The sequence below is a fragment of the Orbicella franksi genome, chromosome 9 (assembly GCF_964199315.1).
Source record: "Orbicella franksi chromosome 9, jaOrbFran1.1, whole genome shotgun sequence".
Taxonomy (NCBI): Eukaryota; Metazoa; Cnidaria; class Anthozoa; order Scleractinia; family Merulinidae; genus Orbicella; species Orbicella franksi.
This window is the reverse complement of record NC_138153.1, coordinates 6476288-6502966: the sequence shown is the minus strand read 5'-3', so window position 1 is coordinate 6502966 and position 26679 is coordinate 6476288. Positions and strand designations below refer to the sequence as shown.

The following is a 26679-nucleotide window of genomic DNA, read 5'->3' as shown; positions in this document are numbered from 1 at the left end:
AAAGCCCATTTTTATGGAAAAAAAAGGTCACAAAACTCGATCCATACCGCACGTCTTTGGTTTCTGTTTCTCTTTGGTTTTTGTTTTATTGGTATCTTTTGATTGTGTTATGTATTTACATGCTACACCGTGCATTTTTTAAATATAAAAATGTAATCCACGAAAAAAATAGGTGTCACGTTACACCCCTACCTCCTCATAAATGCCACCTCTCTAAAACGGCCACTTTTTCCTGGTGGCCGTTGGGGAGAGGTTCCGACTGTACATCACTGTGATTATTCACCTGCTGGTTGAACAAACATTTTACTCAATTTTTTAACCCATTATTATAACACAGTTAGCGGAGCCGCGCAATAAAATTCAGTTTACGCTGATAGCGTGCGCAAACCGCTCTGCCAGAATTTTTTTTCTCTGGCACTGGTTTTCATGCTTTTAACCAGCAATGTTATAAAACAATTGGTTCGTGCTATTAGCCGAGCAGTATCAAGTTATGGTGCATTTGGGAAGTTTGGAGAGCCGGCTCAAGAAGTTATAATTGCTCTCAGCTATCTTTTCGAGTAACTCTTATTACACTGCTTTCGTGATCTCCAAACTTTCTACGTGCTTATAACTCGATGGTGCAATCTAAAGCATGAACTAGTTGTTGATTGGGGACTCCCTGGGGTGCTCGACTTGACGAAGTGATAGCATAGCTAACGGGCGGAATCAATGGAGAGCGGATGTAAACAATGTGCCGTAACGAGCAGTGGGGACTTGACTGAGGGAAAAGAACATGTAGTTGTTATGGCAACATACGCCATAGCAGGGGCCCCGAGCGACACATATGATACCGGTCGAAGTGTGGAGAAGGGGAGAGGGGAGGAAAAGAGAGTCAGAGCAAACTAGAGTTACTTACCGTTGCTCCAAGGATTTTACTCTAAGCGCACTGGGCGTGTAATGATTCAGCGGTCCTGCCCAAAAATTGTTAGCCGCAATGTAGCCTGGCCTGATGGACAGTCTTCAGAAAATGGCGGCTAGGGACAGTAATATTTCTGATGTCGAATTGCGTCGCCAACTCAAGACTTTTGGTGAAGATGTCGGGCCTGTGACTGATACTACAAGGCCATTACTTCTTCGCAAATTGAAGCGGTTGCAGAATGAACAAAAGAGCAATAAGTCGAGTGCAGAAAAGCCGGCACCTAGGAGAGCTACTCCCAGGAGGTCGTTGCCCGCAACAAGAAATCGGAGTCCGTCTCGAAAGTTGATCGGATTTTCGAGCGATGAAGAAGACGCAGAACCGAATCGTTCTGGGGGATTAGTGGACTCAAGTAGGTTAAGGGGTAGGCGAAGTGAAGACACTACTGCCACAAACGAATATCCGGGACGAGGAAAGTCGAAACCGACGACTCCACAGAGAAGTAAGTTAAGGCCGCGAGAGCCAAGCTTTATCGACAGCGTTCCTGAGAAAATTTTAGACACTTCAGATGGTAATAACGTTGAAGTTTCAGATTCCGACGGGCAAGTCTATTCCAGATCAAAGAGTCGCGGTATTGGAATAACTAGATATTTGCGGCCGGTAAGACGTGAAGGGGGTCGAGACGAAAGCGAAAGATCAGAAACTTCTATTCCATCGACATCGTATGACAACAACGAACGAAGCGTAACTGCTGATTCGGAACTGGACCTTTCACTCCAAGAGAGACCCGCTGGAGCCAGACTTGTGAAGAGAAGCTCTTTCTGGTCCTCGACAATCAAGATTGCTTTGGTGATAATCGCTATTTGCATGGCTGTGTTGTTGTATATGACCCTCAAGAGCCACTCAAGCGAAAAAATGATCCCAGAGTTGGGTAAGAATATTACTTGATGTTTTGCATTTGGAAAAGACAGAGCTGTTATGGGTACACATGTAGCTATCAGCGACTTGCTTCTTAAAGAGCCTGTACAAGTTACCGTAATCTTAAAGCAGTGATTTAAATTCGGTTATGGACTTAACTAATCATAACATTATTTTAATTTTTTTCTCGTATTATTTATTAATTACTTCTGTTGAAAGTGTCCTTCGTACATCTTTGTCTCAGTGAAGCTACCAGTCTGTCAAGGTGAAAACGAGGTGGAGAAATATAATGAACCAAAGGTAACTACAACAACTTGATATACAATACCTAATCAAAAGATAACAATATACCCGATTTCTGATTAATGAGGAAACTGTGACATTGCAACCTCTACTAATATCACTCGCTGTTAATATGCTTCATTTATTCACTGTTTTGACAACGCTATTTTAAAAATCATGTAATAAGAGATTTTACAGCAAAGTAATGTTTAGAATATTTGAAAGAAATACAACTATGAAGGCAAATTAAAGGGTTTTTTTCCTTTATGAAATAAATGCAATTTTGAATTTGTAGAAATTATAAAACATAATGGGACTAGTTTCTCTTTGTAATATTTTAATACAATGTTGGTGAGCTTTGCAGAATGAGTCATAAAAATAGTACAGATTCTTACATTGTGATGGACATATACTAGAGTTCAGCCATTTTAGCAACATTCTAGCCAGTTCCAGACTCTCGGTAGTTCTCTTTTTTGCTTGCCCCCAACTGTCAAGAGCCTGGAACAGGCTAGCAATATTCTTACACTGCAATACAACACCAGTAGTGTGGTTTAGCAGGCTGTATTTGAAATCTGGAGGTCCCTGGTTTAACTCCTCCACCCTGCTGCTATCTGAATTTGTTCTTCGTAGTCTGAAGTTAAACTCCTTGACCATGCCCTTTATGTGGCAAACTGGTCAGCCTCTTACGAGGAGAGATTTTTATTGGGTTAATAATCAATTTGTGAGATTTGTTTGTTTATTTATTGTCTTTGACGCAATTAGGACAGCACTGTTAAATACAATGATACTTAAAGTAAGTTATTTCTTTTAGAAAAGCAAATTCAGAGAGCTTCTTAAATACGTGTGGCTTCTCAACATGGTTTTAATTCTCCTCTTCTCTCTCTTTTCAATATATTTGTGTCTCTGTTTTGTCTCGTAGCCCCCTGATTGTATAACGTTGGTCAATATCAGCAAGGCATATGCAGAGTTGCTGTTTAAACAGCTAGTTGTCAAAGCAGGTAAGATAAGAGTGCTGAATTACAGATTAATCAGTGATGATGAGGTCTAGCCTGATGTGTCATGATTCTATGATTCTAGTTCAATGTGTCATATTTCAATCTACAAATGTTATCATGTTTTCATGCAGGTTTATTTGAATGCCAAGATACAAGTACAGAGAGTAGAAATCTTTCTTTGAGAGAGTTTAAAAAACAAATTGAGGAAGATAATGTAAGTGGAGAAGCAAATACTCATCAAAGAATAAGCAACAAGTCGACTTATACTTTTAGATTAACAAAGACAAGTAGTTAACTCGGTTTTAGTATCACCATTCCTTGTAGTGGTGGTATTGCATATAAAAGAGTACTCCCTTGTACAGGTGTATGCAAATCCTTAATGTGCTCAGGAAATAAAATGAGTAATCTGACTGGCCTAACAGATACCGTTAGTTACTATTGTTCACTGCAAGGTGTCAAAAAGAAAACAACCAAAATTTTCAACTTTCCCCTTCAAAGTGGGAGGCGCAGTGGCCTCATGGTTAGGGTGCTCAACTCCAGAGTGAGTGGTCCAGGTTCAAGCCCTGGCTGGGGACATCGTGTTGTGTTCTTGGGCAAGGCACTTTACTCTCACAGTGCCTCTCGCCACCCAGGTGTATAAATGGGTACCTGAGTATTTAATGCTGGGGGTAACCCTGTGATGGACTAGCATCCCATCCAGGTGGGAGTAGAAATACTCCTAGTCACTTCATGCTACTGAAACCAGGATAAGCTCTAGCCTGATGAGCCACTTGGCTCGTATGCAGACTTTACCCTTTACTTTCAAGGGCAAGCTGAACTTATAGTATACTAACCCAATGTTCTCTGTAAGAACCAGCAACTGGCAAAAATTGTTGTCTTCTACATGTAGTCCTGAACATGCTGGCTACTCTTGAGATAAATATAATTTTTCAAGATGAAAAAATAAGTTAAATGTGAAGCAGTCCTTAAGTTGTATAATTTAGGATAGTGTACTTCCCTGATGGCTAAGTGAAGTGTTTTTTGAGAAAATGTTTGAGGAAATTCAAATTACAGAAGTACTGCAAGAAGTGAAATTATTGTATAATTGCATTTTAATTTTTGGGGGGCTAGTGAGAATGAATTTTGAACCAGTGCATTAAAAACATAGTTAGACCTTGTCCAAAATGTAAGCTGGAAAGCTGGTACACTCACCCTGATAATAATAAAACAGTTAATTGTTGAGGAAATTAGTTGCACAGTTCACAATTTAATATACTCAAGACATGCTTTTTGCAGTGACAGTAAATTTTGTAGCTCAAACAATAATTATGCTTTATGTTGCAGACATCAAGAGGGGCTCCAGATCGAAAGAAGATCCTCAACAGTACACTGGAACTGATTTGTAATAACTCTGACTGGAAAATAAGGTAACATGAAGGTTAATGAGTGGTACCAAAGTCCATTCCCACCCATTTAGTGATAATCTTGTCAATAGATGTACATGTACATATATATATAATTAAATTTGCTCCGTTTCTAATGAGTTTGCTAAATTTTTCAGATTGTTCAATGAAAGTAATGAAGAAACAGCTAATATTACAAATGTGGCATGGATTGACACATCAGTTTCTGCAAAACCTATCTTGTGTCGCATCAGAGAAGCAATGTCCCGCTTGGCATATCTCTCTTTCTTGATTGGATTTGGTAAGTACAGTGATGTCTTTACACAAGTTAGAACTGGCTAAAACAAATTAAAGCAATGTCAGACATGATGGAACTGTACAGGGTTCATATAAGTTGGTTGTCTGAAGTGAAAATGTTTGGACTTTCAGCATGCAGAGACCAAAAGCACTTGGTTAATAATAATAAAACCTGACAATAGAATATTTCTATGGCTCCTAATATTCAAATGTGCTGCATAAAAGACTTAAGACCTGTAATTAATTGTCTGTAAAGTAATACAGAGTTTGACTGTATTATCCAAAGCAAGATTCTTACTCTCTTGCTTTCTGTCTTGCAAAGTCAAATATAACAACTTTCCAGAGTGGCAACTGAAAAGTAAGGGTTTCATGCCTGTTCCTTGTTCCTTGTTAAGATCCATGTAAGTGGTAATGGTTGTCTATTTTGTCAAGTGAATTTATAACCTTCAGAACTATGTTGTATCTAAAAGGTAGTGAAAACTGTTTTCTAGAAAGTTCTCAATGACCAGTCATCATGTCGAGTTGTGTCCAAACTAATCCTAAGGGCTAATACAAAAGAAAAGCTACTGCAATCAATGAAGAAATCCTCTTTAAACTAGTTGCTTCTATTACCAGCATGTTTATTTCTTTCTTTAGCTGTCGGAGGATTGATGTTTGCATATTTTATTGTGCGGCAAAGATGGAGAAGAGAGGAGGAGGAGACACGACTGATGTATCAGTTTGTGGAGAATATTATTGGTAGGTTTAGCAGATAACTTGACATATTTTTGGTGCATGCAAAAATGTGTGGTGTCACATTACAGTGCTGTATTGAACTCTGCCAATCCTTTTTTTCTTTTTTTTTTTCTTTATTTTTTATGCTTTATTTCAAAATACAAACATTATTTACAACATGGTGTGTCTGTCAAGTACACTTACAAACTACTTACAAGACCAACAAACTACTTACAAGACCAATCCTCTCTATTCCAATCCTCTCCTCTCTGCCAATCCCTTGATGTAACAATATGACGATGTTTGTTTTCTGTGTTCTTTGATCACTTTGTGAGCATAAATTTGTGAAAAATTGACTTTAGTCTGGAAAACATAGATTAAATTCTTTTATAAAAAATAATGGAACCTTTCTTTAAAAGGAAACATCAAAGGAGTGCATTGAATGTTAATGCTGTTTTTATCCAGACATTTTACGAGAGCATCATGAGGCCAGTAAAGCGGAGAAGAATCTGTTGCCATATCTTCCCATTCCTCATGTTCGAGACATGCTGATTCCTCCATCTGACAGGTTTGCTTAGATATCTGTTGCCTGATGATAGGTAAATTATGCCCCAAATTGATAAATCTGGGTTTGGGCAAGGTTCTTGGCATTGACATTTCCTAGCACAGAGTTTTTGTCACTTTTTAGTGGGGATAGCTTTCAAAGCGATAAGTTGGTTTACAGAGTTTTTGTCACTTTATACTGGGGGATAGCTTTCAAAGCGATAAGTTGGTTAACCTACTATAGAGTAGTAGCCCTTCCTGGGGTGTAGCAATTTTCCATTCTCTTCATGTGACCAAAGCTGCATATAAGTGCCAGTACCATTGAGCCAAGGAGCCATATGACTCCTTTTCCTGTTACCTGTTAATAGAGTAATTTCTTATCACAAGGAAACCTTACTGTACAATGTGCAGAAATTTAGGTTATTCAAGCTTACTGAGTCGTCCTGGACTAAATGTACCTTTGACTTACCTGAATAGGATGATAGTATCTTTTAGTCACAGATTTCAGGCTTTCATGAAATTAATAGTTAATTAAAAGCACTTTTACGCTGGTACCTTTCTCAATACTAATGAAAACATTATCTCTTTATAACTTTCTGAGCTATTTTGTCATTTTTCCTCTTCTTTTTCTTTTCTTTTTATTAATAATCTCAAGTTTTACATAACTTTAAGGGGCACAAAATTAGTTTATCTAGATGTGCCCCTCTCCTCTCCTTCCAATATACAATGTAATTCAATTTAAGTGATGTAATTTCTGTTTTTTTCATTTTTTTCTCCCTTACAAAGCACTATCGGTTACTATTTACTTTCTTTATGTTATATTTACATATCTATGTATTAGCTAGGAATTGAAGGAACAAAATAAAATTTAAAAAAATTAATAGTAAATTATAAAATGAATATGACACATTTTCTGCTTGTTTGGCTTGGTGTTCTGCAGCGGGCTATGTAACTACCTAATAATATGTGACAGCACAAAGTTCTACATTTCTTACCTAATAGTTTTAAAAGAAACAGGAAGCATTAAAATGCTGTATTGCATGCACATTATATATTTAACACTTCTGAGAGTCAGTTTAGGAGAAGTACTGCTCAAAAGTACTGCTCTGCCTCACGTGCTCATGTAAATTATTTGCATCATACTATAATTCTGGACTAATATGTTTCAGATTGACAAAAAATTTCTTTCTTTCTTCAAACAGACAGAGACTTTCCAAAGCATGGAACAGAGCTGTTCGGTTTTTGAGTGCTAATGAATCCCGTATTCGAGTGGAAAGTCAGAGGATCGCTGGAGAGGATTTTGAAGTCTGGCGGTGGATTCATATTGGTACACCCAAACCTCACAATCCCAAACTGTCGCTTTCAGTGAGTAGTTGTTTTGTGATTGTAGTATTGTACAGCTTTATGGGATGTTAAGTTTAGCTGATGGCTGACATATGTACTGGAGTTCTGATCAAGTAGTCTGGCATTGAACCCCAGCTAGTCATTGTGTTGTACTCTTAGACAAAACACTTAACTCTCATAGTGCCCCTCTCACCCCTCTCCCCCACCCCTCCCCTAGGAATATGAATAGCTGCTGGCACGTTGTAAGAACAACCTGACATATACGCTTGAGTAAGTAGGGGGTAATTCCTTGTGATAGAGTAGTATCCCATCTGGGGGGGGGGGGGGGGCGGGCGGGGGAGTACATGAAATAATCCTAGGCACCCCATGCAGCAGAAAGAAAATAGGCTCAGAATTGTTTGATTCAGATGAATAGTGCATTTCGTACAACTGTATGAGCTGGAACCAACTGGAAAGAGTTGCCATGGACAGGGGGAGATGGAGATCTATGGTGGAAAAACTCTGTTACCATGGGAATTCAAGGGTTTAAGTCATGAATATACAGATGCACTTTAGGCTGAGACTGAACAAGTTTAGAAAAATTGCCATTTTTTTTTTCTGAATGTCTTTCCATAGGGCTCTAAACATGGTAAATACTGGCAAGGACAAGGTATGGAACACATTGTTCTCTTTTCTCGTTTAGCTCCTTAATTAGCTCTGATCTCTGTACTCAGTAATAATATATCCTTACAGTAAAATGACTGCTGTTAATGGATCTCGAGAAAGGATATTTAGTGACATGATGTTGGGAACGATCTTTTTCTTGGGATGCACCTTAGCACCAATATCTCAATACAGATATTTCATAAATGGGCAATACAGAAGGATAAAATACAATGACAATAAACAGGGTTTATACGGGTCATGGGAAACCTGGAAAGTCATGGAATTTATAATTTCAATTTCCAGGCCTGGGAAGTCATGGACTTTACATGAGGCTCATGGGAAGTCATGGAAAAGCAGTATGCTTTCTGAGAATAAAAAGGCGAAAAGATTTTTTTAAAAAATGAAAAGATAACAAACAAGTCGGAAGCTGGTTTAATTTCAGTGGAAATAAACACAAGCACGGATTTTGTGTGTTATAATGTCGGATGATACCTGAAATAAATAATTCATTGTTTTTGACAATACTGTCAGAACAGCTGCTTAATTAGTCTACTCCGCAGCCGTTATTAGGGTCGTCACGCAACGCTTCTCCCCTTCTTCTTCTTGGTGGGGGAGAAGCATTGCATGACGACCCTAATAACGGCTGCGGAGGAGACTACTGCTTAATTTAAGTCATGGAAAAGTCAAAAAGGTCATGGAAAGTCATGGAATTTTAAAAGCTCAAAAGAGTACGAACCCTGATAAAATGTGTACATTTCCTTATGATATACTTCCTTTTAGTTATCTTAATGTCTGGATTTTTTGTTGTGGGACAAGTGTAAACCACTCCTTAGTGATCTGAGCTTTGACAGTCCTGTTGTTTCTTTTTCAGCATTTGAAAACTTTCAGTCAGCTGTAAATCCGCCTGTGATTAGCCCCACGCCATGTTTGAAAATAAGGAACATGTTTGATCCTGATGTGTAAGTGTGCATTTATGATCTGACAGACTGTTCAATAAACCCTTGTTTGAAGGATTCATGAATGCATGTTTTCTAAACATGTGAAAGAAACAATAATTAGTCTTGAGTCTTTGAAAGGCAAAGAAACCTTGAGCTTTGAAAGAATCAAAGACCCTTTAGTCATGAGTAATTTTGCTAAATCTGTTAACTGTATGAACGCAACATTTAACAAAAACTGCAGCGGAAACTGTTGATAAAAAGATGCATCTGTCTACTTAAGTGATGTACCCCCTCAGTCAGTTATCCTGAATGCAGGGTGATTCTACCCAGTTGTAAACCTCTTTATTTCCGTGAAGAAAAAAAAAATGGGCAGCTTTTTGTGCCTGATTTGTTGTTTGCGCCGATGAAGCAAATAAACAATCAATGCCTTGGCAAAGACCATACAGGAACTTGCCAATGATTATGCATTGTGAATTAGATTTTCACTACTATTCATGCTAAACAACAGCAGTTTTCTGGTATTTTTATTTTATTTATTTTTTCTTAAATAGACATTTCAGTGCTTGGTTTAGAGACAGTCATTCATCATTTTGAGTTGTGGTTATTGCAGTGAAACGGAAGATGGCTGGCATGTGATGATCCAAGATGCCATATTGGAGAAGTGTATTGAGAATGGAGCAGGTGTGGTTCATATAGCGGTGGACAAGAGTTCTAGCGAGGTATACCTGGAGTTTATACGTATAGCAGTGTTATTTAAGTAAAGGGGCCAGTTGTTCAAAGGATGGATAGTGCCATCCACCAGATAAATCACTATCCAGTGAATAGCGTGGTTTGTCTTGTGAAGACTTATCCACTGGATAGTGATTTGTCTCATGGATAGTGGTATTCGCCCTTTGAATAACTAGGGCCGGTTGTATTGCAGAAGAGGCAGAATAATTAAGAGATTGGCATTGCACACATTTTGAGAAAGCCAATCCATGAAAAATGTCCAAGGTCAAGCTGAAATGAAAATTGCAGGCTATAACTGGGGTGGGGTGTGTGGTCTTTACTGTGTGGGGTGGGCGTGTTGTCTTGGTTGGCCCAAAACCTGGTCTGATACATCGATCTTCCCTCCCCCATGAGCGCTCGTTGAGGAGGAGTACATGACGAGCCATAAGAACATGTGCATATGAGGCTGTAGGTGAGGTCTGTGAAGAGTCAAAGACCTAAGCAAAGGCTAATTTATACGCATCCGCTTATCAGCACGATTTGACAAGCGCGCTTAAATGAAAAGCAAATCGGCGCGTGTGAATGGTGATTCAAAACGTGCCTTGACTTCAATGCAACAAGTCAGTCGATTCCGAATAGTATATTCACTGATTTCTGTTTTGTGGATCATTCAAATGCTATCTGCCAAAAATTGACGGAGACATCCGTTCCCTGTTTTCACTGGGTACACCGGGTACAAACAAAATCATTTAGTACCTGCATCCTACCATTTTGGTTTTCAAATAATGTTCTGTTGGATATGAAAAGCACATCTACATTGCTTGCACTGAACATACACCCATTCACTTCCCGTTAAATCGAGTTCCATCGTCGTAGGAAGGGAAAAATTGCTAACTGGTGTTACGAACGATTTCTTTTTTTCTGTCCGGTCTGTGATTGTATGAGACACCTGCCGTCCTAACTTTGCGTGACACTTTTCAGGGATGCGTGTATTTGAAGTGTGACACTCACCATTCAGCAGGGTTGGCCTTTAGAAGTCTTCATGGATGTTGGTTTGACGGTAAGCTGTGTGAATACTTTGAATGAATGATGTCAGCGATGTGAATTTTTCTATTTTCATTTATATGTCATGGCTAATGCTTCAATGACAGCTGATTCAGGCTTGTAAAAATGCGGTGGACCAGAGAGAAGAGATGTAACCGAATATCCTCTTAAATTGCTGATAAATTAGTAGTTAATTACAAAAAAATCTGAAGTTTCCTTGCTTTTAACGCAGCAAAAAAATGTTGTTTTGATATTTCGTGACCTACGCTCTCTCCGGTCCTGGGGCCCGTTTCTCGAAGGTCCCGAAAAGTTTTCGCGCCCGAAAAGCCGTAGCAAAATCTCAAAACTTATGACTACAGAGCTGTTTTCTGCACATATTCTTAATATGAACAGAAGCTCCCTTCATACAAAAAGTTTCAGGTGTATGCACCTCTCTATCTTTAAATGCCGACTAACTAAAAATGGCTTGGCGTGCCCGAAAAGTTTCCGGGGCTTTCGAGAAACGGGCCCCAGTTCCCGAAGGTTAGGGGAAGGAGCGCGGGGTCATTTCCCGGACAGCTGCAGGTAATCGAGCCTACCATTACGTGGTAAATACTTAAAATGTCCAGATGCAATTTTGATTCCTATAAAAAGAACATTTCATCCTAATCTCATTGTCAGAAAAGCTATGGGGCTTACGAGTGATACTGTCTGCACGTAAGCTTTCATCTGGTTGTGAATTGCAGGTCGTCTCGTCGCTGTCAAGTATCTAACTTTGAAGCGATATCACCAGCGTTTTCCAGTGGCTTTGGAGGCTACCGAACGACTGAATCCATCAGGAGCGTCGCCTTCTTCTCTTGTTACATTTGATCCCGACGAAGCCGAAGACGAAGAAGACATCAATGATTCAGACATCGAGTATTACTAACTGAACTTTCATGCTCGTTGTTGGTGAACGCGGATACTGTTCGTCAGGATGGCAGACTGCGCATGTGATTGGCCGCCATCTTCTATCACGTCTCGTCCCCAGAGGCCGCACTCCTTTTGGTCCGCACCAAGAATCGCGACCTCTGGCAAGGTCCAACACCGGAAGTCCACGATTCACGGACTTCCCGTCACTCTGCGCATATTCTGAATCGAGTCTGACAAATCTGATTGGCTGAGAGAACGAAACGAATTCTCTGCGCATGCTCAGAAAATCGGACCCGACCAGAGGTCGCGTAGACTGCGAGCAGTCTCTCTCTTGCTCGAAAACCAAGCGTGACTGTGAGCGTGACATGCGAGCGGCGATGCCACGAGCCGCTTGTAGCACGGGCGTCGGAAAGGCGAGCAAAAAGAGACGCCGACGCCGACGCCCGCGCTACTAGCGGCCCGCGGCATCGCCGCTCGCACGTCACGCTCACAGTCACGCTCGTACGCTTACTTGTTTTCCGTTCTTCCCAACGGATTTTCGAGGAAAAGAGAGACGGCTCGCGGTCTAGAGGTCGCGATTTTTGGTGCTGACCAAAAGGAGCGTGGCCTCTGAGGACGAGAATGGAGTACGATGTAGGAAGAACATTGAGAAAGAACTAGTACCAGTCTCCGTAGGTGCTAGACGCGATGTCACAATATGGGAGTTGTAGTTTATCTTTCGTTGAAATTGTATTGAATCGATAGACTGCTCACTACCGAGGTGATCTATTCCCGGATGAGACGGGATGCCCCCCCCCCCCCAAAAAAAAAAAAAACAAAAAAACAAAAAAAATAGATATTACCAGAATTCCTTTTATCCTTTGCAAGATTTTATACTTAATTAAAAGAAGTGCTCGGTTGTTGTATTCGGCACCTCTTAGGGCCTGATTACATGAGCCGGGCTGGCCCGGTTAGCGGTGCTGCTTCGGTGTGCCGAGATGACTTCCAGCCCGGTGTGACATGAGGCGAGCCAGCCCGGTTGATGGCTGATGCGATGAAATTGGCGCGAATAAGGCGCGAGCCGCTCGATACTTTAGTATATTATGGCGGGAAGTTGCAGTTTTCAAAACGGACACTACTAGAATGCGGCGAATGATTGTAATGGCCTTTTTTCCAGCAGTTGGCTGTATTATCTTCTGCATTTATGCAGTTACATGGACTTTTATATCTGTTTCTGCTATATAGAAAGAGGAATATTGATTTGCTTAATGAACCGGGCTGACCCGGCAAACGGAATTACATGGAAAAATCTCAGCCCGGTTAGCCGGGATCCCAGCACCGCGATACCGGGATCTCGGCAAAACGGGCTGGCCCGGTTGTCATCTAATCGCGAAGTTGATTTTTGTTGCGTTTAACAAACGTGCCGAGATCCCGGCTAACTGGGCCAGCCCGGCTCATGAAATCAGGCCCTTAGACGGTGATCATTTCAAATTCAAGGTTTATTGACTGGCAGTCTAGTGTAGCAGGCAGATAAGTGGTATTTTTTGAACTGAGATCTTTGTTCGTTCTGCTATATCACACTAGTACAGTAACTGTAAGGCATCGCAGTTTATAACTCTAGTGTTCAATATACAATTTTTTTGGTGACAAATATTGTGATAGCATATTTTCGGTGAGCTTCAGTAGTGTGAGGTGAAATGAATGCGTTCATCTCAATGAACCCAGCCCTACACGGGTCTAATACCTGGGGAATGTTTAATGTATCTAGTCTGTTTGATGGATACAAAACTTCACTTGCGCTTCGCTCAGACAATTATCTTATTAAGAATGGTTCCAGCTCATTTAAGAAATAAAGAAAAACGAAACTTTCCCCTTCCCATCGCCCCCATGACCTTTTTTCATGTTCTCTGTGCAAAGTCCAGCGATGCTCGGAGTGTAGATATATTGATTACATTTCCTTCCTTCCCCTCTTGTAAACAATATACAGCAGAAATGCAAAACCATAATAAGAAGAATATCAAAACATAACCATATCTGGGCATTTGAACTTGACATAATAGAACAGTAAATTATCCGTCAATGGAAAAATGCCAGCATTGATCAGGCGAAAACGAATCTAAACAAGGGGACTTCCCTCGCCTCGTTCTCGAGCAGCGCAATGAACAGAAAACCCTACATAGTGTCACACGCAGTTGTTTGTTGAGTTACATGTATTGAATTGTGAAATGTAAATAACCGATTTTTCGCTATTGCTCGGACACAACAGAACAGAATGATAATGCAATACTGGCAAACCTCTGCACGGAGAATTTGAAGTGCTTTATCAGCGTCACGTTTGGTGATACCTCAAAATTTCAACCAAAATTGTGTGTTCTCTTAGTTCACGAAGTACTCTTTCGTTTCCTTCAATTCCCCTAAAATTCTGTATCTTACTTTCGGGAAATCAGATAGCCTGGTCGAGAATGCTGAAGTGGCCTCTGCCCCCTGGGCACTGAACTCGACTGGCGGAAATGAGAGAGTAGGATCAACTTGCAGCGCTCACTTGAGTTTCGTTCGAAGGACTGTTTGAAAGCCTTAGTCTGAAACAGACTGGTTTCATTACATCCGAGCAGTGACTGCACATAAAACACTGTAAACCTTCCCCCTTCCCTGCCCCTTCCAGACGCTCGATATGTTTTTCGACTCCGAGACAGCATTTACAAACGAAGATTGACTGATTGTCACTTCCCTTGTTCTCTCTTCAAAACAATACACAGCAAAAGTCCAAAACCATAATGAGAAAAAAAGTGCCCTGTCATTCCAATATATAACCATATCTGGGCAATTGAACGTTGGATAATCTAACAGTAATTGGTAAATTTCCCGTCAGTGGAAAAATGCCAGTACTGATGAAGCCAAAACGAATCTAAACAGGGGGAATCCCCGCGCCTCGTTTTCGTGTAACATGAAGAAAACAAACGGACGCCGACTGAAATTAACCCAAAACACTTTAACGCCCATTGCTTGATCTTGATAGAAGTTTCACTTGAACATACGCCGATTTTTTGCCTTAAGATCATGGCGGCTAATAATTTTAGTTCTGCTAAGCCGGTTTATAGCCCTTACGGTGGTAGCAAAGAGTCCCTTGTCATAGTGGACGAGACGGAAGCAGTCTGTACAGGGAGTATAAACGGCGACTGCCGTGATCGCTCTTCGTCTTTGATCTCCATCGTGTCGGTTCATCACGAAGATGTCGTAGGTTATGATGACGGTGACAGTGATAGGGAAGCAGCTGCAATAGAAGACAACAAACCTGTGACCAAAGACGATGTTATTATGAACTTGAGCTTAAGTTCTCCATCGTTAAGGAAGCTGCGTTGGTTTCTACAGATCACTTTTCTGTGGCTTCCTCAAAACGCATCGTCCGCACGGAAGACGTTTTACACTGCGATGCAAGTGCTCATCGTTGCTTTCCTGTGTGGTTGTTACGCGTTCGACATGGGAGCATTCCACAACAGATCGCTGATCCAAGACGAATTGGGGGAGACTGTAACAGCCGCTAAGAACATCATCTGGTCCTTCAGGTACCTCGAGATGTACATTGTTGGCGTCTTGTACTTTCGAAAGCGCCACTTGGAGAAAATGCTTTCCGAAGTGATTTTGACCAGGCGATACTGGAAGAAAGTTCGGCGCACAATCCTCAAGGTCAGCATTGCCGTGTTTCTCTTTGTCTTCGTCGTGCCAGTGACTTCGAAAATTGTTCAGATGAACTTAACAACGAGGAAAGTGGAATCATTCAGCCTCAAGGAGATCCTCTGTAGTGTTTTCCATTCGATTATGGCTCGAATTGTAGCTCTGCCTATTTTTCTAGCCTTGATCTATGTCGTGTACATCACTTTCAGCCAAATTCGCCTTTTCAAAGAGCAACTTCAAAAGTGGCCCGAGGGAATGAAAGAGGAAGCAAGAAATCGGTTCATTGACATTAAAACTACCATCCGAGACGCAGAGAGGTCTTTTCAGACTTTTCTAATAACACATCTGCTATTGCTGCTGGTCCTTCTCATACCAGCCATATTTTCTTGTGTCGAGCGCCTTCAAAGTGAGAGCCACTATGAGGAGACCGATACTGACCAAATGGAAATGAGATCCGCTCTTAAGCCTCCGGGAAATACAGAAAATTTCATCGCCGCTGTCAATGGCAGTTATTACCAACGGCAACAAGTGACCTTCCTGTTGAAGCTACCGGCGAATTATGGCCAAAACACAACGCATAACGCACCTCATAAGCGCACTGTATCCAAGACTGATGCAGCTGGAATCGCAAAGATCGTTTGTGCCAATTTGGGAGATTTCGTGGAAATGCTGGTGCTGTACAGCCTCCCGTTATTTTTCTTGGCCAAGTTGCACAAGATCATGGCTAGTCTCCCTGAAGTTGTCCAAGATCTCAAGTTCAGTGAGCAAACAAAATATGGATATCTGTTCCAAAACAAGCAAATCCAGGATGAAGTAAAGGGAGATCTTTCAACAGGAAGGGGCATTCAGATACTCCGCATGAATTTGACTGGCATCAAGGCTGCTCTTTTAACACTACTGATGCCTTTTCTCACAACAGCGATTCACTTGTTATTTCTGCATGTAGACCTAGACTGAATTCTGTGGGTAGGCTCCCCCTCCCTCAGGGGTGACCCCCATATAAAAACAACAGGGGTGCTTATCGGAAATAAGAGGTACCAAGATTCTGTTTTGTGGATGTGGCTTGAACTAAGAGGTACCAATTCTAAAATAACACATTATCTCCAATCACAGTTTTCAGATCAATACCCTAAAAGGTTCTGCAAAAGCTCCTGCTGAGGACCTTTTGAGGCTGAACAAGCCAAGAGGTACCAAAACCGTAAAAACCCTATCAAAACTACCCATACCAAAACCCTCAAAAGTACCACAAGTACCCTTGTCCCTTTTATTTGGGAGTCCTCTCAGGGGTTCCCCTGCCCTCATCCTCTCACTGAGACCCTCACTACTTCTTTAATGTCTTTTTAAGCTCTTGGTAGGCTGACTTAAAACCATATCACACGACTGCAAATAACAGCTGCTTACCAAACAATAACCAAAAAAATTGCCAAAATCCGACAAAATTCCAATTTTGTTCAGACATTTAAGACCGAATTTTTTCAGTCTCTAAAGACAGAAGTATCCAATTCATTATGTGGCGCAAATTGAACAGATTGTGACCTACGTGCACATTGCCTGGAATGTGTTTTTGGGTTGCAACAATTATCACGATTCACATTATGGAATTATAACAGAAAAAAAAGCTCAACATTACATCAGAATACATTTTCAATTTGTGCAAACAAACTGGTGACTCAGGCAGACATTTGTTCTTCAAATACAATACAAAGATCTGTAGTGATCTATCAGTGATTGACATAACCCATCAAATGACTCTCAGGAAAACACTCAAACTGATTGGCTACACAGTGGCTGTCTAGCAACTGTTAGACAACACAGGGGGCTGGTCAATCTTTGAAGATGATTTCAACTTTGTTTGTTGACACTTGTAATACAAAATATTTGTTTGCTTGATAGATCAGTCAGTGGATTGTGCTAAACTGATTAGACAACTCGCTCTCACTTTCTTTTGATTTGGTAGTTGGCCAGGGGCTTCACCCTTGCCAATTATAAGTCGATAGAAACTTTGAGCTCACCTTCTTATGTTCAAATAATAACTGATGAATGAATCAATCAGATTCATGAATTTGCAACAAAACATGGACACTAGGAGTTTAATAGGGTTTTACAGTAATGTGTATAATACCATACAAAATATGACAAAAGTTGGAAATGCAGCTATACAATGATAGCCAAGTAATGGTGTGAAGGCACATTTTCTGATTTTGTTACAAATTGTATGTTTTGCTGTCTTCTTGATCGGTTCATGACAGAAACAACAGCTATCAATCAGCTGTCATGGATTGTCTCAATCGGAACATAAACACTAGGAAGTAATGGGAAATTCTAAAAGTGTTAGAGGGCTTCATAGGGTTTTTACTAACAGTAATTTGTATAATTTATACCATAAAATGATAGCCAAGTATAGTAAGTGATCTGGATTTGTTGTTTATGTTAGCACTTTCATTGTTTTGCAATTTTATTTTGTTAGAGGCAAAAACAACAACAATAGATTACATTACCTTGTTTTTCAAAACAATTTAATTTGTAATATATTTACTGTAAATAAATACAACCTAATTAAGGATCGGTACAGTCATACTAAATGCCTCATAGAACATTTGTCCTGAGTATCACTGCTTTGTGATACTCTAACGGCACATGCTCTGCAGGCTAGTTTTCTGATTTTGTTCCAATTTGTATATTATGTTGTCTTTTTGAAATAAACAACAGCTACAAATCAGCTGTGGTGGTTTCTGTCTCTCGTGATTGATTTATGGATCAACCAATGATTCTACCAAGAAGGAAAGTCAGTAACGCTACCCAGTGACTGGCAAAATCCAAGTGAGACCATTTGCTTAGAGTGTGCTTCATGCCATAACCCTGAAAAGATGAATTTTATAAATATAATGAAATTAGATTCCACAGGAGTTCCTCTTACAAGTTACTATTAATAACATAGGCCTGCAATGCGTGCAGACAGTTAACCTGCTCTACTGTACTCTGCGTGAATTGCTTCGAACTTTCTTTGCACCATTCACATAACTTCATTCATCAGGCATTATTATATCTCCCTCTTATTATAATATCTATAATTTGAAAAATTATATTTTGCCCTTGAAGTTCATATTTCATTAAGGTGGCTCAAAACAGTTTCCATCACTTATGTTTCGATGGGTCATTATAACCACTCTTTATCACTTGATACTACAATCATGGTACCAAAAAACTGCCCAATCATTGGTGAACATGTTGTTATCATTTTTGTGACACAATAAGTTACCATAGCAACAGTATGACCTGCTAAAAACACCCTTAATTATAGCTTTATGGGCTTATAATTCAAAAACGGCACAGAGATTTTTTTACACACAACTTTTAGGAAGGTTTAACAAAATTCTGTACATAAGGTTCAGAGCCACCTTAAATTTTCAAAACTTTGAGGTGGTTCTGAATCCTATGTACAGATTTTTTAAAACTTTGCCAAGTGTTGTGGCTTATCATGCTTACAAAAAGTTGATAACATAAAGAAATTTCACTGTGCTGTTTTTGATTTATAACCCTATAAAGCTGTAATTAAGGGTGTTTTTAGAAGGTCATAATGTTGCTATGGTAACCTATTGTGTCACGAAAATGATAACAATGTGTTCACCAATGACTGGGCAGTTTTTTGATACCATGATTGTAGCATCAAGTGATAAAGAGTGGTTACAATGACCCATCAAAATTCAGCTGCTGGAAACTGTTTTGAGCCACCTTAACGTAGACACTGCAAGGTTTCATTTCCTATAAGGTATATTTTTTTTTACCCTTTCCTGCTCTCCCGAGTCACTACCAAACATGATCCCCAAATATGCCAAGTGAAACACTGCAAGAAAGCTAAAGCCAAGATTTGCGGCAAGTACCCAAAAGTTGGCCTAAAAAAACGATAAAATATTGTGAAGGTGAATTAATCAACATGACACGAGCGTGGGACAAAGAAAAATTCTGAGTCCCCGACAGGAATCGAACCCATGACCTCCCGAACACCGGGCGGGCGCTCTATCCACTGAGCTACGAGAACTCATGGAGAGCAAGGTCATTTAACTGAGTTCATATATGATAGGTGTCTTGCATACTGCTAGGATCAACGCTATCGAATTCATCGTGAGTAATGATAAGTTAATAAAGATGGTGAATTTTAAGCTCGGTAATGAAATGTGAAGGTGAATTAATCAACATGACACGAGCGTGGGACAAAGAAAAATTCTGAGTCCCCGACAGGAATCGAACCCATGACCTCCCGAACACCGGGCAGGCGCTCTATCCACTGAGCTATGAGAACTCATGGGGAGCAAGGTCATTTAACTGAGTTCATATATGATAGGTGTCCTGCATACTGCTAGAATCAACGCTATCGAATTCAGCGTGAGTAGTGATAAGTTAATAAAGATGGTGAATTTTAAGTTCGGTAATGAAATGTGAAGGTGAATTAATCAACATGACACAAACGTGGGACAAAGAAAAATTCTGAGTCCCCGACAGGAATCGAACCCATGACCTCCCGAACACCGGGCAGGCGCTCTATCCACTGAGCTACGAGAACTCATGGAGAGCAAGGTCATTTAACTGAGTTCATATATGATAGGTGTCCTGCATACTGCTAAGATCAACGCTATCGAATTCATCGTGAGTAGTGATAAGTTAATAAAGATGGTGAATTTTAAGCTCGGTAATGAAATGTGAAGGTGAATTAATCAACATGACACGAGCGTGGGACAAAGAAAAATTCTGAGTCCCCGACAGGAATCGAACCCATGACCTCCTGAACACTGGGCGGGCGCTCTATCCACTGAGCTACGAGAACTCATGGAGAGCAAGGTCATTTAACTGAGTTCAAATCAATAAGACTGAATTGTTGAATCACACCATGTCCTGTACACATTCAGTGCCATTGATAAAAAGACTTACCTCACCATAAACATGTCCACAGTCTGGCCTGCATTTTCTTGCTAAGATACAAGCATTGAAAATTCTCCCCAGCTTCTGGCGAAACACTGGATTTAAAATTAAAATTCAAAGTGGAAGATTACATGGATATAGCAAAAAAGAAAAAAGAAAAAAGAAATGCCACTCTAGAATGAACTTAAAAGGAGGGAAGGAAGGGGAACCTGCAATAGGCTAACATGACAGCTGAGGGGAATAGCAACTCCTTCAGTTACATTGCTTCAAGCTTAAGTTGCACTAATTGGCATTTTAATTTTTAACAGAGAAGATAAGACATGTATCAGGCTTCTTTCATCAGCAAGAATTGACTCAAACATTTTTTTTTCTAACTTTTCTTAACTTTACAGCAGCTGGTTCATGCACTGTATATGTTAGTAATCACTCACCATGCTCAATGTAAGCATATGTTCCAATAGAAATCAAAACTGCAGCTAGCTGGAAATTAATGCCCTGAAGAAAAGTAAAACAACTAACAATATCAAATGAAGGTAACTCCATTTTGCTTTAGACTGAACAAGGAAGTTGATTTTGTCAACAAAAGGCTAGATACTGACTGCAGGGAAGGGGAGGGCGAGGTACAATTTGTTGATGTATCCAACAAATGGCCTGATGGTTCAATGTGTACTTGACAACCAAGAGACGGAGATCTCATTCAGTCAAGGAGCTTTGTAGGTTGAGGGTTTGACTCACAATTTTCAAAAATGTGTTTTTTGGACAAGAATTGTTAACAGTTCTTGACTCTACTGAATAGTACATGTACATCACATGAGTGGTGCTGGGTGTCTGGAAAACCTGAATAGCGAATAGCGAATAGTCGCGCATAGCGAACAGCAAATAGTCCCGAATAGCACATAGTACGAAAAGTATGAATAGTGCGAATAGTCTCGAATAGTGGCTAATAGTGGCAAATAGTGGCAAATCATAGCAAATAGTGTACCCAGTATCTCGCAGTCAACCTCGCAGCAACGTAAGATGGGATTTTCCCGCTAAAAAGTACAGACGCTTATCAGGACAAAAGGTTTTGCTAAACATAATTTCCTCTGTTTTAACCACTGCAAAAGCATAAATACGTCTTTATTAGGTTATCCTTCTGTTTTCTGTTTTCTGAATGTTGGCGATGGACAACCCTAGCCTGAGTCTGGAGAAGAATAGGTAATAAATTCACTGAAATTCTGTTGCTTATTTGGATAATCAATTAACGCAGGATATTAGATCTAAAGCTGTGACTATTAACGACTATTTGTCCCTGTTCGCCACTTTTCGCGACTGTTCGCCACTATTCGCACTATTCGAGACTATTCACACTATTCAGGACTATTCGCTATTTGCTATTCGCGACTATTCGCGACTATTCGCTATTCGCTATTCAGGTTTTCCAGACACCCACTGGTACTTCAAGTCACCTAATGCTGCAAAAGCCACTGTCAAGGGCTACCCTGGTGAGTCATTTTGTCTAAAATGTGATTTGAAAGTATGAGACACTTATAAGAAATAACAGTTACAAAATGCCTTGACTTTGGGTATGAGCAAAACTAATTTAACAAAATTTATAACATAACTATGAATGTAGACCAAAAAAATATTATCCTCAAGATCTTGTAAGTTAATACTTACATGGAGCAATGAGCTCAACCCAAATGTAAAGAGAACAGCAATAAATCTTCCAAGAGGCAGAGCCTTTTTAAACACATCTAGGGACACGTAAATGGAAGGTACACAGTTGACAAGAATAATAAGAAACTTAATCTAATACAGGATGATTCTCCATGACTGTTGCCTTCATTCCAGGTAGTGAAAATCATTAAAGAAAGGATCCTTGGAGAAATATTAAAAACCTGTTAAAGTTCCTTTAAGACAAGGATCTTTTAAAGGATTGTCATTAATTGATCACATTTGATTTCTTCAATTGATATGACAACTTCTATCTGGTTTACAATGATCCTAAAAGATTTTGTGGGGATCAATCTAGGGACCTTAGTTTGTACAGATCCTTCATGATTCTCAAGGATTTAATGAGGATTCCCCAGGATTATGAAATGATCCTTGAAGAATTCTTCATGGAACAGGAAATAACTTTCAGGTAAATATATATTTAATACAACTGGCGTTGAAGAAACACTTACAATTTTTCAGAAACACATGCATTGGAATGTTCCAGTGTACAACTACCTCCACCAATGAACGAGGGAGCTCAATATGCTGTGGCCGTGCTACGTCAGACCTCCTACACCACAAACAGCAAGATATCAAAGTGACTAATGTGGCCTGCAAGATTTTTTAGTTTCATTTGTAGCTTTATAAAATATTTAGTTAATTCCATCACTGTTTAAAACTCCAAAACTGACTTGGCACTGAAAAGCACTTGAAAAGTACTTTGATTCCTGATTATAGTGTTTCAATCTGTTCATAATCCTGAAAAAAAATCCTCGACAGAAGCTTATATTTGTTAAAAAACAACCAGAACTATATTTTTAAAGGTAACACATTGCTAAATGTATGTGGACCAGGTGAACTGGATTTTATTGTAGCAGCAACATTTCTCGGTTCACATAATTTATATAGTTACCTAAGCTTGTGCTCTCTTGTCATGGTTTTCATAGTTTGCCATATTAATTTTGTTACCAACATATATTACTGGGATCTCTCACCATATGGTTATTTGTTTTCCTTCTTGGTTCACTTCAGTTCCAATTCCACTTAATAAACTGGTACATTCTGATAGGAAACTGACAAAATAATGACTGAATCTAAAGGACATTGCTGCTTGATATGCCATAAACCACCTAAACAAAGAAAACACACATTAATCAACATAATAATCCATCAAATATTTTTGCTAATGCACAATTGGTTTAAATGGGTCATGTGACTGAATATTCCCCAGCTAAAACCGGGGAATATCTGAGTGATATTCCCAATTTTCAAAACCATGCATGTTGCAAAAAATATTTTGAGGATAATAAACACAAAAGCCTCCATCTGGGGCAAAAATATGCTCAGATTATTTGTCCTTGGGCATTATCTGTTCCTCAAAGCTCACAGTTCTCCTCGAGCCATGCTCTCTAGGAAAACTGTTCATTTCTTGGAACAGATAATGTCCATGGACAAAATATCCAAGCATGCACATTTCTGTACCAAATGGAGGCTATTGTTTTGTTGTTAGCGAGACAAGAATAAGTGCAATTAGTGCAAAATAATCAAAACAATGAACATTTTATTGCCCAGCAGAAATTAAAATTAAGGAACAAATACATATCACATAGTTTTCTCCTTCTAGGTGTAATGTAACTTTATTTTTAAGCCTAAATAATGGTAAGTTATGAATTGCAAGGATTAAGAAAATAATTTCAATCTCTTAATCAAAACAACTCACTTGAATGAGTCCTCTTCAAATATCCATGGTGCTATACAGGCTGATATGATCAAGCAACAATGCGACAGAAAACAACTCCTGATCACTCCAAGAAACCACAAGAAACTCTGAAAGAGAACACAGAAAATATTGTTTATAATAATCATTAATAATCACCCACACATACACTTGCTCTAAAATAAACTTGGCAGAAAAGAACCTTAAGTTGCTTACCATCCTTTTCCCCACCAAAATCTGACAATAGTCTGTATATGTCATGAAGGGTCCGAATATAACAGAACTGACTGACACAGAATAACCAAAGTATTCCAGAATATTTGGCCGAGATATCACTCCTTTATCCAGATCAAAAGCCAGGGAAATAAGCTTCATCACCAGTACCATCATTGAACCTGAAAAAAAATAAAAATTAAGACCCAACTTCTCCCTACCACCTTAAATATATATTATAGCAAATAAAGTAAGCAGGTAATGAGAATTGTCAATAAGTTTATCTTCACAGGACTATAGATATCTTTACTTAGAACCATACAATAGGAAGAATTTTAATGCTGAGATCAGACAATGTTCTTTTAACTTGTCTGATTGTCTACCTCCATTTTACCACAGAACTTTCACATGTAATGTAAACATGGTCTAGGCTGAATTGTTAGAGTCAATGGTAAAAAGAACTCACAATCAAACTTTGGAAAATACCTCGAACTTGGTGCCAGTTTTCAGCTTGAACAATGAAAAGTTCACTATGGATGAAAAACAGAAATAGAGCCATAGACTGAGTAAACATCTAGTTTTTCTCCGTTTTGTTCAGTATCCTTCTAAACATTTCTTCATGCTTTTTATTTTAAATTACCGGTACATGTATCTTGTGTAACTTTAGTGCTAATAAGAGTAAATTGCAAAATCTGCAAGCACATTTCCAAGTTCACTAATTATCAAAGACCCCTGCCCTACTTTCATCCCTGGAGAATGTCCTTAAATGTTCTAGCTAACCACCCTACGTGTAGGTCATTTTTTTTTGTTAAAAGGCAGGAATCCAAGAGTCCTGGGGGGGGGGGGGAGACTCCCATATAAAAATGATGGGTCGTACTCATCGTACCTTTAAGGGGTTAAAAAAGTGGTCTTAGTCTCTCTTAGGCTGTTTAGCCCAAAAGGTCCATAGCGGGAGTGTTTACGGTACCTTTTAGGGTATATCAAGCCACAGCCCCAAAACAGGATCTTGGTACCTCTTAGGACTCTTAGGAGTTCATTTCAAAACTGCTGACAAGCACCCCTGTCCTTGGTATATGGGATTCCACCCTCCCTCCCTCCCTCCCCAGGTCAAGAGTGACCCTGGTTTATACACTGTAATATTTCAATTCAGCACCTGGGCACTAATCCACTTTTACATAGCTCGTTACTTTTGGAGGGCTTGCTAATTTCGGTATTTATAAGCGGCCACAATTTGTGGACATAACTACTTTCGAGGGGTTGTTACTTCCAGAAGTTTACTGTAACTTTGCTAATAAAATGTTTTGTAGCTACCTGACATACATATAGTGCCACTACTCCAGCCAAGGCCACCTGACAAAGTTTTCCACCAATTCAACGAATAAAAATTGTGGAGGTTAACAATAGTTTCCCCCCAAGTTATCCAATATAATCAAGCTGTACATTACAAAGGCGACAGATTTGTGGTCATTTTGGATAATTTGTTGGAAAACTATTGTTAACCTCCACGATTTTTATGCGTTAAATCGGTTGAAAATTTTGTCAGGTAATAGTATTTAGAGCAGTAAGTGCATTCAAAATCTCTAACAGTGAAGGTCAAATGGCCAACCAACCCCATGCAACAGCACGTACATATTTCGTACCCCTCTATCACACAACACTGTTAACAGGCTTCAGGGGAGCCCAAATGAAGCATTGCTCACTTTGCTCAATTGCCAATTTTTTTTTTCGTCCTTGCCGGGAGCCTGTTTGCAGGCTAAGCATTACATGACAGAGTGAGGGCCACAGCTGGACTACATGTACATAACCATAGATGGTGTACCAGTATCTGGGAGTGATAAAAGTCATCCTTTTCCCACTTTCTCCCCACCCCGCCCATCAGTAAGGGTTGTACACATCCCCGGGGGGGGGGGGGGTCTCCCTTATATGGGCTATATAGGTACATGCGGCCCCAAAGGGTAGGGTTTTTTCAGGCGTTTTGGTCATAAATAAGGTATCGATTTTGGCCATTTTGGTTATAAATAGGGTATGGTTTTAGCACTCTAGTCTTGATTTGGGTATGTTTCTTAGAAGAAGTTACCTTTTCATCTTTATCGATAAATCTGTCAACAAAAGCCCTTCCTAACTTATGTTTGGGGCAACTGTGTCAGCTGCAACTGTCATAAATAGACTATCGAATTTTTGGACAGGTCAGAAACTGGGTAGCAAAAAATGCAGATTTTGGTCATAAATAGGGTGAGGGTTTTGGGAAGTGGGCCACGCACCCCATGGCGACCCAACGTTTCTGGAAGTACCCCCCCCCCCCGGAACACATCATCACCCTTATAATTGTTATACCCTAGCTAATGGGAGAGGTGCTAAATTGCATACTCACCACATGATAATGAACGCGACCGACGTAATCGCCATCACCATGCCTCTGTTTCCATTCTTCACGAACAGCAGTGCATAGCCGAGCGCGCTCATGGTTAAAGGATACACGGAGTTCTTTTTAGTGAACAAAAATAACGCCGCCAGTCCGCAAACGAAAGAAACTAAATGGACTACGAGTCTTGGCAGTTTAAGCATTGATACAAGCCGCAGGATGAGACACATGGCCAGTAGCGGACCGACCAAATCAACGGTTTGGGTTGTTGTCGGCCCAACACAAGACTTGAACATGTAGAAGAAGCGGCCATATTTATACATCTCTTCCAAATCTTCGTACAACAACAGTTCATCAGAATCGTCAAAGTACTCTATTAAGTTCTCATCAACGTAATCTGGCAATTGTATTTCGTCCATTTCTGAAGATGGAGCGTCTTTAATTCCTTGCTGTCAAAAAATTCCAAAGGTTCCGCCGCGGACCGACCCGCGGGACCCGCCGCGGAAAATGTTTTTGCGGATTTTG

General features: G+C 39.9%; 4 protein-coding genes across 6 annotated transcripts in view; 2 read left to right on the top strand and 2 right to left on the bottom strand.

Moving 5' to 3' along the window:
* Nucleotides 1–26679, bottom strand: part of LOC145496850 (voltage-dependent calcium channel subunit alpha-2/delta-2-like) — a 132345-nt gene that overhangs the window by 59571 nt on the left and 46095 nt on the right. The window lies entirely within an intron of this gene.
* Nucleotides 258–13450, top strand: LOC145496852 (inner nuclear membrane protein Man1-like). Its single transcript, XM_081476614.1, has 14 exons — nt 258–1826; nt 2058–2113; nt 3015–3093; nt 3222–3304; nt 4414–4496; nt 4631–4773; nt 5406–5507; nt 5949–6051; nt 7229–7391; nt 7986–8019; nt 8887–8974; nt 9564–9672; nt 10643–10721; nt 11431–13450. The coding sequence occupies exons 1-14, from the start codon at nt 989–991 to the stop codon at nt 11610–11612; spliced, it is 2142 nt and encodes a 713-aa protein (XP_081332740.1). The 5' UTR covers nt 258–988; the 3' UTR covers nt 11613–13450.
* LOC145496853 (uncharacterized) lies at nt 13537–17966 on the top strand. Of its 2 annotated transcripts, XM_081476616.1 has the most exons (2): nt 13537–14813; nt 14847–17966. In XM_081476616.1, the coding sequence occupies exons 1-2, from the start codon at nt 14633–14635 to the stop codon at nt 16202–16204; spliced, it is 1539 nt and encodes a 512-aa protein (XP_081332742.1). In that variant the 5' UTR covers nt 13537–14632; the 3' UTR covers nt 16205–17966. The 2 variants fall into 2 exon arrangements, with proteins under 2 accessions (XP_081332742.1, XP_081332741.1); XM_081476615.1 differs by having other exon boundaries at nt 13537–17966.
* Nucleotides 17918–26648, bottom strand: LOC145496854 (protein-serine O-palmitoleoyltransferase porcupine-like). 2 transcript variants are annotated; one of them, XM_081476617.1, is made up of 11 exons: nt 26164–26648; nt 24279–24322; nt 23796–23974; nt 23583–23689; nt 22858–22992; nt 22333–22433; nt 21824–21900; nt 20596–20659; nt 20174–20259; nt 19033–19140; nt 17918–18106 (listed from the first exon to the last, which is right to left on the bottom strand). In XM_081476617.1, the coding sequence occupies exons 1-11, from the start codon at nt 26571–26573 to the stop codon at nt 18005–18007; spliced, it is 1413 nt and encodes a 470-aa protein (XP_081332743.1). In that variant the 5' UTR covers nt 26574–26648; the 3' UTR covers nt 17918–18004. The 2 variants fall into 2 exon arrangements, with proteins under 2 accessions (XP_081332743.1, XP_081332744.1); XM_081476618.1 differs by lacking the exon at nt 19033–19140.